General features: G+C 67.0%; 2 protein-coding genes across 2 annotated transcripts in view; one reads left to right on the forward strand and one right to left on the reverse strand.

Moving 5' to 3' along the window:
* The window catches only part of IGHMBP2 (immunoglobulin mu binding protein 2), an 11,730-nt gene extending 8,332 nt beyond the window's left edge, over positions 1-3,398 (reverse strand). The window contains 4 exon segments of the mRNA XM_012725113.1: positions 761-858; positions 994-1,183; positions 1,719-1,885; positions 3,222-3,398. Coding sequence (XP_012580567.1) covers positions 761-858; positions 994-1,183; positions 1,719-1,885; positions 3,222-3,307 — 541 coding nt within the window. The 5' untranslated portion in view covers positions 3,308-3,398.
* A 43-nt stretch (positions 3,399-3,441) lies between these two features.
* On the forward strand, positions 3,442-8,227 carry MRPL21 (mitochondrial ribosomal protein L21). The gene is made up of 7 exons (XM_012725518.1): positions 3,442-3,552; positions 6,025-6,082; positions 6,549-6,634; positions 6,993-7,156; positions 7,365-7,417; positions 7,635-7,738; positions 8,121-8,227. The coding sequence occupies exons 1-7, from the start codon at positions 3,453-3,455 to the stop codon at positions 8,183-8,185; spliced, it is 630 nt and encodes a 209-aa protein (XP_012580972.1). The 5' UTR covers positions 3,442-3,452; the 3' UTR covers positions 8,186-8,227.
* The last annotated feature ends 2,790 nt before the right edge of the window (positions 8,228-11,017 follow it).

Consider the following 11,017-nt stretch of genomic DNA (forward strand, 5'->3'; position numbering starts at 1 on the left):
CGGCAGCGAGGACAGACAGGAAGGGGAGCGCTCAGGCTGGGCAGGGGCCAGGCCCCTCGGCAGCCACACCACGCTGAGTGCCCACCCGGGCCCGCCACGTGGGGTGAGCACCGGGCGCAGCGCCGGGGAGCCGAGGGACAGCACCCACGAAGCGGGGGGCTCCTCCCAGACGGGGCAGTCAGGGCGGGGCTGAGCGCAGGGCGCCGGGCCCCACCGCCCAGTGAAAAGAGGGGGAGTGAGTGGGTGTGTGAGCTGACCGTGCGTGAGTGTGCCGAGGGTGTGTCGGGGGAGGGGGGGTGCGGCATGTACGGATCTGGGGTGTGGGCTGCACGCGTGTGCGGCGTGCGGGCGTGAGGCGCCCGGCACGGCGTCCCTGTCCAAGGTGCCTGCTCATTCCAAGCGCACAATGAGCACAACGGCCCTTACAATCTCCAAGGAGCGCGCCGGAGTTGGGAGGACACCGAAGACCGATGGGCGGGTGGAGTCACAGCTGAAACGCTCCTGCACAGTGCCAACCCTCGCCCGCCCTGGGCCAGGAACCCCTCCCCTCCCTCAGTGAGACGGGGGCCCAGGGGACGCTGCTCAACAAGGCCCGCAGGGCTGCCTCTGGCAGGAGACGCAGGCAGGGGGCCCGGGCCGCTCAGAGCCCTCCAGAAAGGCACTGACGCAGCTGTCCTCTAGTGGACACTCTCCAACTCGGTGAAAAGGTGGGCAAGACGCTCGGGAGCGATTCCCGCAGAAACGCCAAACCCGCGCTCACCGGCGTCCCGGGCGGGGCTGGGGGCCGAGCCCCCGAACAGGACCTCAACGAGCGGGGAGGCGGGGCCGGCGCGGAGCTTCCGGAGGGCGAGCAGGGCTCTGTGCGGGGGACACGCTGTCAGGGCTGGGGGAGCCCTTCCCGCTGGAGCCCGGGCTGCCCCAGGGGCTGGGCCGCCACCCCGCAGGCCAACAGCCGGGAGCACTGAGCTCGCGCCCCCGGCCGCGCACACTCACTCTTTCAGACGCTTGTAGGTGACGTCGTTGGCGAGCTTCAGCAGTCTGTAGGGAGTCTCTCGGTGCGAGCTCAGCTGCAAGTCCCGGGTCTCCTCAAAGGCCACCGTGACCGATTTCGGGGTGATCCGGGTCAGGATCCCGGTGGCCAGCTGCCCCTCTTCGTTCGCCCCATACAGACCCACTATGTCTCCTGCAGAAACCAAGGCTCTGTTACACCCAATGCTGAGTTATCTCATGTAATAAATTCTTTGTGAGTGTCAAATGTCACACCCGTTACTTTCTTAGTTATTTATTTTTTAAGTTACTTATGCCTACAAGAACCTGGGTACAGGCCAGAGGCGTGGGGGGGTGAGAGGATTCTCCTGACCCGCCCGCTGCCCCCTCAGGAGTGTACTTTATGGATCTGCCTGTTCTGCTCCCCGCTCTGTCTCTGGTGAATCTTCCCACCCCTGCACCTCTGACCTGCACCCCAATTCTCGTGTGCCTAAATAAACCTTTTAAAAAGCCCTTCAAGCTCTGGTGAGTCCTACACATGCAGCAAGCACCCGCCACTGCACAAGTGGCCAAGAGTACTCATGGCTGGGCACCGTCCTGAGCCGGCAGACCCGGGCCCAGGAAGCCACAGCCGGTTACCACCAAGCTCTGGCCCCAAACACCGGGTGCGGGCCCTGCTCGTGGGGGTGGCAGTTCCGCCTGGGGCCAACAACAGTCAAACCTGCACGGACCCGGGGTAAAGCTGTGGCTGGGAAGCAGGGCGGCCGCACATCTCCGGGGCTCCAAGGTGACCAGCAGCCGTCCGTACAGCCCGGTCCTCTGGCTGGACACCTGCAGCTTCAGCAGACAGACGCCGCGGCTCTGCAGCTCCTTCAGGGAGGTGTGCTCCTGCCAGGACCTGGAGGACAGCCGCAGGCGCCGAGACGCTTGACCAGCCCCCCGCACTTGACCAGCCCCCCGCGCTTGACCAGCCCCCGCGCTTGACCAGCCCCCCGCCGTCCTACGCGGTGGGCTGCTCTCCCAGTCTTCCCTCAGGCCTGTCGGCTTTCCCTCTCCCTCTCCCCCATTTCCACCTTACTGGGCTCTATCAGGATTAAGTTGTTGCAGGTGAGACGGTCAGCAAAAACACCCTGAAGTTACCTCTGCCTCTCGCCCCCAGGCCCCAGCCCAGTTCAAGCCCACACTGCTGACAGCTTCCTGGTCGCCTCACCTCTGCGCTACCTGGCCAGCTGCTCGAGGGACAGCTCTTCCCCAACCACAAGCCAGGTCCCCTCTCGCCTCCTGGGCTGAGCCGGGGGCCTCCCTGCCACGCCACCGCCACGCACACCCCGTGGCCCGTCTCATCGGACCGACTGTCTGTGCCGGGCTCACTGCGCCTGGCACAGCCCAGGCCTCTGACTGGTGGATGGTTTGGCCCTCACTGCAGGCCTGTGGGGGAAGAGCCCCACTTTCCAGGTGGGGCGCTGAGGGTCAGCACCTGCAAGGCCACACAGCCAGAAGAGGAGGGGCGGGCCCCACAGTCCTCGGTGGCAAAGCGCCGGACTCTCAGGAGCAGCTTGTCACTGGCGCCCTAGCAACGGCAGGCGCAAGGGCTGCGCACCAACTCTGGGGCCGCGCTGTGGCCTCCAGCCCGGCCCCTCCGCCCGCCCAGCGAGGTGAGGGCAGCCAAGGAAACCGTTTCGGGCGCTGAGTGTTCAGCTCCCGCCAAGCGGCTCCGCCCTTCACAAACCGGCGGGGGCCTGGGGGGTCTCGCGCCCCGGCGCATCCCGACGCCCTTCCTCCCGCTCCTCGCTCCTCTCCAGACCCACCCGAGGCCTGGTGACGGGGTGACGGGGCCAGTCACCCCAACCCTCGGGGGACCCCTGCTCGCCGCCCGCGCTTCCCCCGCACGCCCAGCGCGGGACTGGCCACCCCGGCTCCCACCTGCCCCCGGCTCGCAGCCAGGCACGAGCATAACGCAGGTGCAAGCGTTACCGGAGGGGACGGTAAGGACAAGGGCAGCGAACAAGTCAGGGAGGCCGCGGGGCGCACGGGGCAGCGAGGCGAGCGAAGACTCAGAGGGGCTTCCGGTGGCGGCAGGGACGGCTCCCAAGGGTCCGCAGGCGCCGCGGGCTGCCCCGGCGCGGCCCCGAGCCGTGCTGACCCGAGGTCGGGGCTCCAGGGGCGCCCGGCCCCGACGGCCGGGCAGGCGGGAAAGGCCGGGCCACTGAGGGACACCGCGCCGGCGGCCGTACCTGCGCTCCTCGACCTCCGCGTCTCTCTCGAGCTCCAGCAGGTCCAACTGCTTGGCCACGAAGCTCTCCACGGTCGCCGCGGCCATCGCGGCCGCCGGCGGGGTCCGGAGACGCCGAGGTCCGGCTGCCGCGCGCGGGCCGAGTTCCCCGCCGGACCCGGTGCGTCGACCCACAAGGTTCGCGCTACTTCCGCTTCCGCTCGCGTCCGCTTCCGGCCGAAGCTGTGGGAAGATGGCGGCGGCCATGGGAGCCTGGGCCTGGCCGGTCACCTTTGGGCGGCTGGTGTCCTCCTGCAGCCGCAGCATCCTGAGGTCGTCGGGCCTTGGCGCGGGTGAGCCCCGGGCCGCGGGGTGAAGGGAGAAGCAGTCGGGGGCGCTCCCCGGCGTCCCGCCACGTGCTTGATGCCTTCGGTGTGATCGCTTTTTTTTTTTATTTTTCAAGATTTATTTGTGCATCAGAACTGGGGTACAGGCCAGAGGTGCGGGGGTGAGAGGACTCCCCAGAGACAGGGTGGGGAGCAGAACAGCGGATCCACTGGCAGCTATTGGCCAGGGGAGCCGCGGGGAGACTGGAGAGCCCGCCGCGCCCTGTGGGTCCCTCCCTGGCCGGGTCGAGCTCGCGCGGCAGTGGCCGCCGACAGCTCCCCACGCTGCGCTTCGACCACTGCGCCCCCAGGGAGGGCCCCTTGGTCTCCTGGTGATGCAGTGAATAGCGCGAGCTGTGGAGCCCGCGACCTGGATCCAGATTCCTGCAGTTGCTTTCCTACATGTTGACAACAGCTCGTCCACTTCTGTGTAGACCCGTGACGGGGAGCACACTGAGGCCCACAGAGGTTAGGTGACCTGTCCAGGATCACACAGCAGGGACGTGGGGAAGAGTACTTCAGACAGGGCGCCTGGCCCCAGAGCCCGTGTGCTTTAATCACGGCCCCTGTTGCCGAGCCTGCTAACGTCTGGCTGTTCTTTTTGTTTTTTTAAGATTTATTTATTTTATTCATACAGAGCTGGGGTACAGGCCAGAGAGGATTCACCAGGGACAGAGCGGGGAGCAGAACAGGCAGATCGACAAAGCACACTGCTGAGGGGAGCAGCGGGCGGGTCAGGAGAGGTCTGCCGCCCCTGTGGTCACCTCCGGGGCAGGCGGGGATCGAACTCATGCGGAAGAGGCTTGAGCTTCTTAGTGCTGTGCTTTAACCCGCTGCGCCACCAGGGAGGGCCACATCTTGCTGTTCTTATCTGGAAAAGGTGTTGAATGTCTTTGCCGAATCTTAAGTCATTCTGCCAAAGCAACAGCTGCGTTTTAAACACTGGATTACTGTGAGAGTCAAAGAATTGTGTACTTTTTAAAGCACTGTATAAATCCATCCTGAGATGTTTCGTGCATGTATTTGTGTGCCCTGATATTTACTGGTGGTTTTTAATGGTGTCTAACTATCTGGTGATAGTAGAGTTACTCCCATTTTTAGATGTGACAGTGATGTGTGGACATGTTCTTTTAAAAGAGTCTGTGTTTTTCATTAAAGAATGCTGACATCTTTACTGGTGTCTACCATTTGCTTTAACGTAATTGGAGGGCCCTCCCTGGTGGTGCAGGAGTTAAAGTCTCGGCACTACGAAGCTATCACAGTTGGGCAAGAGTTCAGTCCCCAGCCAGGCAGGGACCCCCAGGGCGCAGCAGACCTCTGTCTCCCCAGTGCCCCCCTCAGCTGAGGGTTTCAGTGGATCCGCCTGTTCTGCGCCCCACTCTGTCTCTGGTGAACCCCCTCACTCCACTGCATCTCTGGCCTGCACCCAGCTCTTGTATGCATAAATAAATAAAAATCAAGTGATCGGAGTTGAGCTAGAGACACGGATGAGACAAGCTTCCCTTGAGTACCGGATCTTGAAGGGGCGTTGAAGAAAACAGCCCAGAAAGAGTCGTAGTCCTTGGAAATCTACAGAAGGGTCCTGTCGAGGGTCCTTCTGTCCATGGGAGAGAAGAGCATGTCTGTTCCTGTGGGGTGCAGCCGAAGCCGAGACTTTGGCATGAGTTATGGGGAGGCCGACCTGGTGCAGAAATGACCTCGGCGCCAGAGCGCCGTCCCCAGCCGCAGGTCTCCAGCGGGGCTTCATTCAGTGACTGCAGAGTTCACTCGCTCTTTCCCGTTTACTGGACACACGCCCTGCGTCCAAAACCCAACACAGCCGAACCCCTGCATCTGACCTCACGGGGACTCGGGGGGCGTGCAGAGGGACGGGCTGTTTCCAAAGTAAGCAAGTATGTGTTGATGCCGTGTCTGTGGAGGAAAGCAGGCACGAGCTGGCTGGGCCTCATGGGACCCGGGAGGCCTCCGCTGGGCGATGTTCCCAGAGTCCTGAGGGATTAGCCTTCTGGACTGGGGGCTGGGGACCTCCCAGGGAAGAGCAGTTAAGAGTCAAGTCTGAGGCTGGTGGGCGCCAGGTATGTTCTAGAAATAGTGAGGAAGCCGGAGGGGCAGGTGCAGGGCCTGCCGGCCGGCCCACCTGCTCCAGGCCACCGTGTGGACTCCGCTTTTTCTCTGCGTGAAATGGGGAGCTCTTGGGTCGTTTCGGCAAAGCAGCGCCGTGATTCCGCGGGGTCACTGTGGCTGCTGAGGGCGAGGAGGGCAGTGGGGAGAGCGGGCCCTGTAGCGGTCAGGCAGGCCGGCGAGCTGCGCACACTAAGTGGTCCTCGGGTCAGGAGTGGCTCCGCGGCGGGGGACACCACGCCGAGGCCACGGGCTGCGCGAGTGACAGCAGTCGGTCCGGTGGCGAGTTAGCAACCACGCGTCTCTCCTGCCCCTCAGCCTCCCTGTGGTCTGCTTCCGGAAGGTTCCACTCGCAGAGCACGTCATTCCCAGCAGGGTAATATCAACATGTGGGTGTGGGTGCCCCCTTTCGCGCCTAGGGCAGTGTCCCGTGTCCACACGGCCTGTATTTCGGACCCGGCTTCTCCGCTCCGAGCTGTGACGTGTGCAAGTAGACGCTGCTGGGGAGGCGTCGCTCACCTGGGGAGGCCGTGCCCAGCCTGTGCCTGCTGTGGGCAGTGCCGGGCCACAGCGGCAAAATCAGGAACAGCTGGGGGGAGCCACGGGCCGCCGAGCCCACGGGGAAGCCCCTGCCGTGCCCCGTGCCCCCAGGCGCCCACAGCCTCTGAGGCCTGAGGCCTGGGGCCTCCCTCTCAGCCCAATGGCCAGGCCCCGGGACGTGATGGGCAGGGCGGCCGTGTGCCTGCCAGGAGGCAGGGACACTGGACTGGCCAGGCCGGGCGGCGCTCGGCGCACCCGTCTCGGCGCCTGGGCTGCGTGACACGTGTGCGTGTGGGCCACAGCTATGTTCCCAAAACGTCCCTGAGTTCGCCGCCTTGGCCGGAAGTCGTCCTGCCGGACCCGACGGAGGAGGCCCGACACCACTCAGGTACGGGCGGCGCCCAGGGCCACCTGGCGGGGCAGCACGCCTCGCAGACGAGGGCGAGCAGAGGGGCGGCGGCCGAGACAGGGCGCCCTGGGGTCACCCCTGCGCCTCAGGTTTGCACACCCACCGCCCTTGCGCCTTTCATGGCGACTGGCAGTGCGGCAGGGTTCCCTCCGCCCGAGTCAGGGGCGCGGAGGCGGGGCGGCGGGGTGCGACCCTGCGGGGCCCACCTGGCCCAGGGCCGCCTGCTGCTCCAGGCCCGCAGGCCGTGCCACTGTGCCGTGGCCGGGGCAGCGGCTCGCCTGAGGCAGTCTGGGGGTGCACAGTGCCGCGTTCCCTGGCGGAGCCTGCCGTCCCGCAGAGGTGGTGGCCAGGGTGAACCAGCTGATCGCCGGGGGCCAGTACGGCCGCCTCTTTGCTGTGGTGCACTTCGCCAGCCGCCAGTGGAAGGTGACCTCCGAGGACCTCATCCTGATCGAGAGCCACTTGGACGCGGCGTGCGGAGAGAGGATCCGGCTGGAGAAGGTGGGGCCGCGGGCCCAGGGCGCGCTCCCCGGGCGCCGAGGGCCGTGTCCCTGCACTGCGGGTTCTCTCAGTCTGGCCCGGGCGTGGCACTCCAGGGGATGGCGCAGGGGGCGGGGCAGGGCCAGAAGCCACTCCCGGGGTGGCACCCTCACTCCCGGCTGTCGGTGTCCCCACCGGGCCTGTGGGTGACGCTCCTGTCACGTTCCAGGTGCTGCTGGTCGGAGCTGACGACTTCACACTCCTGGGCAAGCCGCTGCTGGGGTAACGCGCCCTTGAGTGTGGGCGGGGAGGGCCCCACGCGCGGTCAGGCCCCCCCACACACTCACGGTTCAGCGCTGCCGGGGGAGCGTGCCGGGCCGGGGCCCGGGCCTGCTCTGCCCTTGTGCTTCTGCCAGGCCCCCAAGGGCGCCCAGCCCCCTGCAGGGCCTCGCGTGACGCGCGCCTGGCTGAGAGGTGACGGGCGTTTTCCCCCTGCCAGACGGGATCTTGTCCGCGTAGAAGCCACAGTCATTGAGAAGACAGAATCGTGGCCAAAAGTCAACATGAAATTTAAGAAGAGGAAAAACTACAAGAGGAAAAGAAGTGAGTTCCAGGGGTGTGCCCGGCTCCCGGCCCCAGCCCGCCCTGGGGGTTCTCCCAGAGCCCTGCTGTCCACTGGCAGCCGCGGGGGGAGTCCCAGTCCCCACAGGGAAGAACCCGTGCTTGGGCCCCCGGGAGGCTGCTGAGACCCCAGGCCCACCCAGACCAGGCAGGCGCCCCCGGGCAGCCCGGTGGGGCGTCGCCCCGGGCAGCCTGAGCCTTGGTGTGCCCGGTGGGGGCTGGGCCCAGGAGGGCTCCCTGGCTTGAGCCTGGGGTTGCCGCCTGGTGAGTGGGCGCACGTTCGGCAGGGCCCCCCACGCTGGGCCGGGCCCATGGACACCCCAGGGGGGCTCCGGCCAGCTGTGGCCTGTGCTCTCTCCCCCAGTAATCGTGAGCCCCCAGACGGTCCTGCGGATAAACTCCATCGAGCTTGCCCCGTGCTTGTGCTGACGGCGCGTGTTGCACGCTGTGAGAATAAACTGCGGAGACCCGCGTCTGTGTGCTGCCAGCCTGCGGGGCCTGTCCTGGCCAGCTGCGTGCCCCTGCGTGTGCCCCGCCCCAGTGAGGCCGAGGGCCGGGCTGGCGGCCTGGTTTGGGCCCCAGCTTGTTCAGCAGGCTGGATTCCTCGGGGCCCCACAGTGGGCAGCGGGAGGCCACCCTGTGACGGGAGTCCCGGGCACCCCACTGTCCCGCCCTTGCCCCCCTTCCTGCCCCCACCTCAGCCACAGGCCCCTGCTGCAGCCGGACCTCCTCCTGCAGTGCCTTCCGCGGGCAGCAGGGGGCGGCGGTGCGCGGGTGAGCGGTCTCTGCGCTGGGGCGGCCAGAACGCCCGGCCCGGCCTGCTATGGCGCGGACACACTGCAGCTCCAGAAGGGGGCCCATCTCTAGGGTTGGGGCCCCCAGCCCCCTGCGGGGATCCCTGGCTGGCCCTCACCCTGCGTGTTTCTCACTCCGGGGCCTTCGGCAGGGAGCCCCGGAGGGCCCCACCGAGCAAGTCCCAGCCGCGGTCGCTGTCCTGGGCCCTGCTGGCGGCCTGCGGGCATCGGGCATCGAGGCGCCCACTGCAAGGGGAGGCAGTGGGGTCCTCTCCTGTCGGGGGGGATGGCCCAGCCGCGCTGGGGGGCATGGCAGCCTTGGTGATCCCGGCCGCGGGTCAGGGAGGAGGCGGCCTGGAGCGGCTGGCGGGCACACAGGCCCGGCCGAGTGGGTAGAGTCAAGGGGAGTCAAAGGAAGGGGGGGTCGCCCAGCCTTTGAGTGCCTTTGGTGCCAACTGAGCCCCTAAAAATGGTTGAGGTGAATGTACCTTCACCACAATAAAGGAGGAGAAACGGCTCGCGTGTTCTCAGCCAGATGGAGCTGCACCCCGCCTTCCTTCAGGGTTGCCCAGGCTGCCTCCCCTCCCCGGGCTCCCGCGGCCTCACCTCCGCGGGGACGCCCGCCCAGCCGGGCCACCGGGCTCTGGCTTTGCGCCCTCCTGCCTGGGCTTGTCCCCCGGGACGCCGCACAGGCCTGCCCTCCCCGGCCAGCGGGCCCACGGGGACCAGGACAGGCCAGGCCAGGGCTCTGGGACCCCTCTTGCTCTCCAGGGTGGGCAGCTGCTGCTGGGGCCCAGCCCGAGGGGGGTGCCCCCTGTGTGGAAGCCCCTCCCTAGATTCCTGTCTCAACTTCCTGGCTGCTGCCTGGGGGCACGTGCATGTGTGTGTCCTCGATGCCCCCCCCCCCCCCCGCTTCACTCCCCTGCACCCCTCCAGCGTTAGTGTTGGTTGGGGCCGATGGCCTAGGGCTTCTGTGGGAGTGAGGAGCCCGCAGCGCCCCAGGGGGCCCCAGGGGGCTGCCGTGGTCCCCAGCTGGTAGTTCCTGCAGGCACGTGGGTGTCGCCTGCCCCAGGGCCTCAGACTCTTGTGGCCACAGGTCACTTCCCAGGCGACAAACCACCCACTTGCAAGGGAGATAAGGCCGCAGGGCTGGGCGCCCTTTGGCCCACTTCCTGCACACGCCAGCCTGCGGCAGAGACCCAGGAGCTCTGCGCTCCTCCCTCCCTCCTACTGGCTGCCTGGAGCCAGCCCTGCCCACCTGCGGGTGGCTGCACCCTGGGGGTGTTCTGCGCAGAGGGGAGGGTCCAGGTGGGGGTGCTGGCGGGCAGGGGGCCCTTCGTGTGCCCCTGGCGGGTCCACGGCCCTCTGCTTCCAGCACCCGTGGGTGCTTTTCCTGGCCATTGCTCCCCTCCTCGGGACAGGGACCTGCCCCTGAGCACGGTGAGCCCCTGGCTGCACGCCGCCATCCGCACGGAGCAGCAGCGGCAGCCTGTCCCGCGGCCCCTGGGCCCCTCACCGGCCGGAGCGCCCCAGGCACTTAGCGGGGCGTGCCCAGGACAGACGGGGCCCCCGGCAGACCACCTGTGTGTCTCCAAGCCCCTGGCTGTTGGCTGATGACACCCTTGCAGCCTCAGTCGGCTGTCCTCTGCCACCGCTTCGGGGCGCGCGAGGGGCCACACGGGCCCTGTGGGGGGAGATGGGGTCTGTTGAGGTCTCCGGTGAAGGTGAGCAGGTGCCAGGCTCGTGTGAGCAGAGATGCCCCTGCCCAGGCCGCGCCTGAGGGACTAGGACAGGAGCCAGGCCTGAGAGCCAGGGCCCCGGGTCAGCAGGCCCCAGAGGAGCTGCCGGACACCGAAGGTGGACGCACCGTGCGCGCTCCCCAGGGGCCCTTGTGGCCTTCTCGGCACGGCGCAGAACTGCCCCCCTGTGCGTGTGCAGACCAGGGCCACCGCACGCCACACTCCAGCCGCACACCCACAGATGCCCACAGTGCTGGGCATCCCACTAGGCACGTCCCTCCCGCGTCTCCGTGAGCCCCACGGCTCAAGGTGGTCAGCGGCCGCTGGACGCGAGGCGCCTGCAGTCAAAGGGACGAGTGGCCGACTCGCTGGCTCAGGGAGCGGGCATGAGCTGGGCCCTGGCGTGGCGGCCTAAAGCACAAAGTTCCCAACACTACAGAGATGGGAAAGAGCTGGAATGTTCCAGAAACCATCTCAAAGGAGAGGAGGAAAGTGGCCAGAGATGGCCATCTCTGGACACTCCTGCTACCGCTCCTCGAATCCAAGCTGTTCCCGGTAAGAGAAAACGGGCAGGTGACCTGGGTGTCTCTGCTTCTAGAAGCATCTGAGGAAAACTCCCAAGCCCCAGGTCAAGCAAGATTCACCTGGGACTCAGCTTCCGGCAGAGCCGCAGGCGCGAGGCTCCCGCTGTCCTGGTGCTGAGCAGCCCCCCCCCCCCCCCCCCCCCC

The sequence above is a fragment of the Condylura cristata genome, unplaced genomic scaffold (genome assembly GCF_000260355.1).
Source record: "Condylura cristata isolate star-nosed mole 26May11 unplaced genomic scaffold, ConCri1.0 scaffold00015, whole genome shotgun sequence".
Classification (NCBI taxonomy): Eukaryota; Metazoa; Chordata; class Mammalia; order Eulipotyphla; family Talpidae; genus Condylura; species Condylura cristata.

Bases quoted from the DNA above. Each gene is read 5' to 3' on its own strand.
- MRPL21 (XM_012725518.1), top strand. From the start codon at position 3,453: ATGGCGGCGGCCATGGGAGCCTGGGCCTGGCCGGTCACCTTTGGGCGG. The intron at 6,635-6,992 runs GTACGGGCGGCG...GCCGTCCCGCAG, and splicing joins GGAGGCCCGACACCACTCAG to AGGTGGTGGCCAGGGTGAAC. The intron at 7,157-7,364 runs GTGGGGCCGCGG...GTCACGTTCCAG, and splicing joins AGAGGATCCGGCTGGAGAAG to GTGCTGCTGGTCGGAGCTGA.